This window comes from Peromyscus leucopus, chromosome 1, assembly GCF_004664715.2.
Source record: "Peromyscus leucopus breed LL Stock chromosome 1, UCI_PerLeu_2.1, whole genome shotgun sequence".
Lineage (NCBI taxonomy): Eukaryota > Metazoa > Chordata > Mammalia > Rodentia > Cricetidae > Peromyscus > Peromyscus leucopus.
In genome coordinates, this window is record NC_051063.1 from 179,566,591 (window position 1) to 179,570,307 (window position 3,717).

General features: G+C 38.9%; 1 protein-coding gene across 1 annotated transcript; it reads left to right on the forward strand.

The window, feature by feature from the left end:
• Nucleotides 1–2,146: 2,146 nt before the first annotated feature.
• On the forward strand, nucleotides 2,147–3,094 carry LOC114703933 (vomeronasal type-1 receptor 3-like). The gene has a single exon (XM_028884980.1). The coding sequence runs from the start codon at nucleotides 2,147–2,149 to the stop codon at nucleotides 3,092–3,094; it is 948 nt and encodes a 315-aa protein (XP_028740813.1).
• The last annotated feature ends 623 nt before the right edge of the window (nucleotides 3,095–3,717 follow it).

Here is a 3,717-nt window from a genome sequence, read left to right on the forward strand (position 1 = left end):
TCATATCTGTATCTCCTCAACTTGTATCAGTACCATTGTAACTATGCTTGAGAATGCAAAAATTATCTTTCCATAAAGACACAAAATATTCACACTAACATGTGAATTTCTCATGGTCTTCAAGACACTTCAATTCTTGGTCAGATTAGGTGTCTCTACCATGGCATGAATGCTGGTTTGAGCCAGAAAAAAAACTTAGGTTAAAAGATGTGTTTTGGGCCATATGGTGGTGCTGCACACCCTTAATCCCAGCACTTGGGAGGCAGAGGCAGGTGGATCTCCATTAGATTGAGGCCATCCTGGTCTACAAAGTGAGTTCCAGAACAGCCAGGGATACAGAGAAACCCTGTCTTGAAAAATAAAATGAAAAACAACAACAACAACAAAAAAGATTCATGTTTTGGAGAATTTGAAATAAAGGAATCTCAAATGGTGAAGAAATACTTAAGGAGATGTTTAACACCCTTAGCTATCAGTTTGTAAATCAAAACTAGTTTGAGATTCCATCTTACATCTGTCAGAATGGCTAAGATTGAAATCACAAGTGACAGCTCATGCTAGTAAGGATGTGGAGCTAGGGGAACACTCCTCCATTGCTGGTGGGTGTTCAAACTTGTACAGTCATGATGGAATCAATATGGTGGTTCCTCAGAAAAATTGGGAATCAATCTATCTCAAGAACCAGCTATTCTAGTATTGGGCATATACCAAACGATGCTTCATCTTACCACAAGGACACTTGCTCAACTATATTCGTTGCTGCTTTATTCATAATAGCCAGAACCTGGAAACAATGTAGATGCTCCTCAACTGAAGAATGGATAAGAAAATGTGGTACAATTACACAATGGATTATTACTCAATAGTTTAAAAAAATGACATCATGAAATTTGCAGGTAATTAGATGGAACTAGAAAAAAAAATCACCCTGAATGAGGTAACCCAGACCCAGGAAAAAAAAAACATGGTATATAGTCACTTATAAGTGGATATTAGCTATTAAGTAAAGGATAATCATACTACAATCCACAGACCCTTGGAGGCTAAGTAATAAGGAGGGCTCTAGGACGGACAATGCATGGTTCTTCCTGGGAAGAGAAAATAGAATAAATTTTGCAGCTGGATTGGGTGCAGTGGGGATGGGAGTAGGAGGGAACAGACAGAAGGGAAGGATGGAGGGAAAGGATGGAGGGCCTGCCTCTGCCTCCCAAGTGCTGGGATTAAACATGTGCCACCATCGCCAAGCTAGTGTTTATCTTTCTAGAACAGGGTTACTTCACTCAGGATGATTGTTTCTACCTCAGTCGATTCATCGCCAAATGTCATGATTCCATTTTTCTGAACAGCTGAATGATATTGATATAGATGTTACATTTTTATTACCCATTCATCAGTTGATAAACATCTAGGTTGTTTCCAATTTCTGGCTATTGTGAATAGAGCAACAGTGGACATGGATGAGCAAGTGTCTCTGTGGTATGAACTAGAGTCCTTTGGGTATATGCCCAAAAATGATATAGCTAGATTTAATGGTACATCAATTCCCAGGTCCCTGAGGAACTGCCACACTGATTTCTACGGTGGCCCTACCAGTTCCCATGTCCGCCCTCTCCCTGCATCCTCCCTGGCATGTGGCATCATTTGTTTTAGTCACCTTGGTCATCCTGACTGGGCTAAGCTGAAATCTCAAAGTAGTTTTAATTTGCATTTCCCTGATGACTAACGATGCCAGACATTTTTAAAAAGTATTTCTCAGCCATTTGTTTTCCATCTTTGAGAATTCTCCATTTAATCCTATTCCTTCATTAAAAATTGGGTTATTTGGTTTCTTAATGTTTAGCTTTTTTGTTCTTTACAATGTCCATCTCTCTTTCATATGATCAAATGTATTTTGGTTCATATACTAAAGTGTCATGGGGTTCCTTATGAGTTCTTTAACCCTGACTTTTCTATACTCAGGCTCTCAGAAATAACTGAAGCCAGTTCCTGGAGGGGTCACCTCTGAGCTTATTTGGTGTTCTTGTGCTTATCTATCAATCACTGTATTCATCCACCTAGTCCATTAATTTTAACCTCACACCATCATGCATTTATACTTGGTTGGTCTGCCTTGTCCAGTCAGAACACTGAAGACTTCCTTAAGATAATGTTTCCAAGAGACCTAATTTCTGGATTCTTCCTCCTGTCAGAAGTTTTCATTGGATTCATTGGAAACTCGCTGCTCTTCATATTATACATGTACACCTTCTTAATTCAGCCTCATCTGAAGAAGCCCATAGATATGATCTTCACACATCTGACACTTGTCAATGTTTTGAGCATTGTGTTCAGGCTGATACCAAATGTCATGGCATCCTTTGCAGTCAAGCTCCTTTCCCATGATGTTGGCTGTAAGGTGGTTTTGTATGCATACAGTGTTACCAGGGGCCTTTCCATTTGTACTCTCTTGTTACTGAGTGCATTTCAAGCCATTACTGTCAGTTCCAATCACTCCAAGTGGGCATGGCTTAAATCCAAGCTTGAGTCCTGTATTTTTCCCTCACTCCTCTTCATCTGGATCATCAATACATTTCTCTATATTCCCATGTTTGAAAACGTAAAGGACCAAATCAACTTCACTGTTGTAGGCTCTAGATATTCCCAGACATACTGCCGAAGTAACCAGGTTCGCCATTACACCACCATGCCACTTGTAACTACCTTAATAGTTAGAGACATCCTGTTTGTGTTTCTCATGATGTGGGCCAGCCTCTACATGGTGACCCTCCTGTTCAGACACAATAGGAGAACACGGCATGTTCACAGTTCCAGTGTCTCTTCCCAGGCCTCTTCTGAAAAGAAAGCCACACACAGCATCCTTCTGCTTGTGGGTTTCTTCGTGTTTTTCTATTTCTCAAACACCTTTGTCACCTTCTATTCACTTCACAGACCTAAGGGCAGCCCAGTATTGGATCTGATTAGTGGAGCTTTATCTTCAGGCTACCCAATCATCTGTCCTTATGTTCTGATGAACAATAGGAAAATTATTTCCAAATTCATGTCTTCCTTTTCAAACTTGGAATGTACCTTTTCTACAAGAGGCTGTCATGGCTAATCTGATACCCCAAACTCCCCTCTGCCTCAGAGGATTCTTTACCACATCTGAGCAAAATAACCATGCCGTTCTTAATATTCAACTAGTAGGAACTGACAGACACTGCACTTTTTTTTAATCAGTGAAGAGATTTATTTTTTGGCATGGTAATCTATTAATAAGGAAGACTTTTTTTTCTGTCTTTGGAATGCTGGTCTTATACTAGAATTTTCTAAGATAGGAATTCAGAAAGACTTTGTTAAGCCATAGTACATAGTAAAACAAGAAGGATTTATAAAACTTTTAAACACTTATTATTGGTAGATGGAGATTATATACAAATATATAAAGTATAACTAAGAGAAATTTTCAAAAAATTCAAAATTATTCAGAGTTGCTTTCATTTTAAATAAGAAAAATAATAAAATAAGATTTAATAAAGTGGGCTGCAGAAATAGCTCAGAGGTTAAGAGCATTGGCTGTTCTTCCAGAGGTCCTGAGTTCAATTCCCAGCAACCACACGGTGGCTCACAACCATCTGTAATGAGATCTGGTGTCCTCTTCTGGCATGCAGGCACACATGCAGGCAGAACACTGTATATGTAATAAATAAATAAATAAATCTTTTCTTAAAAGATTTAATA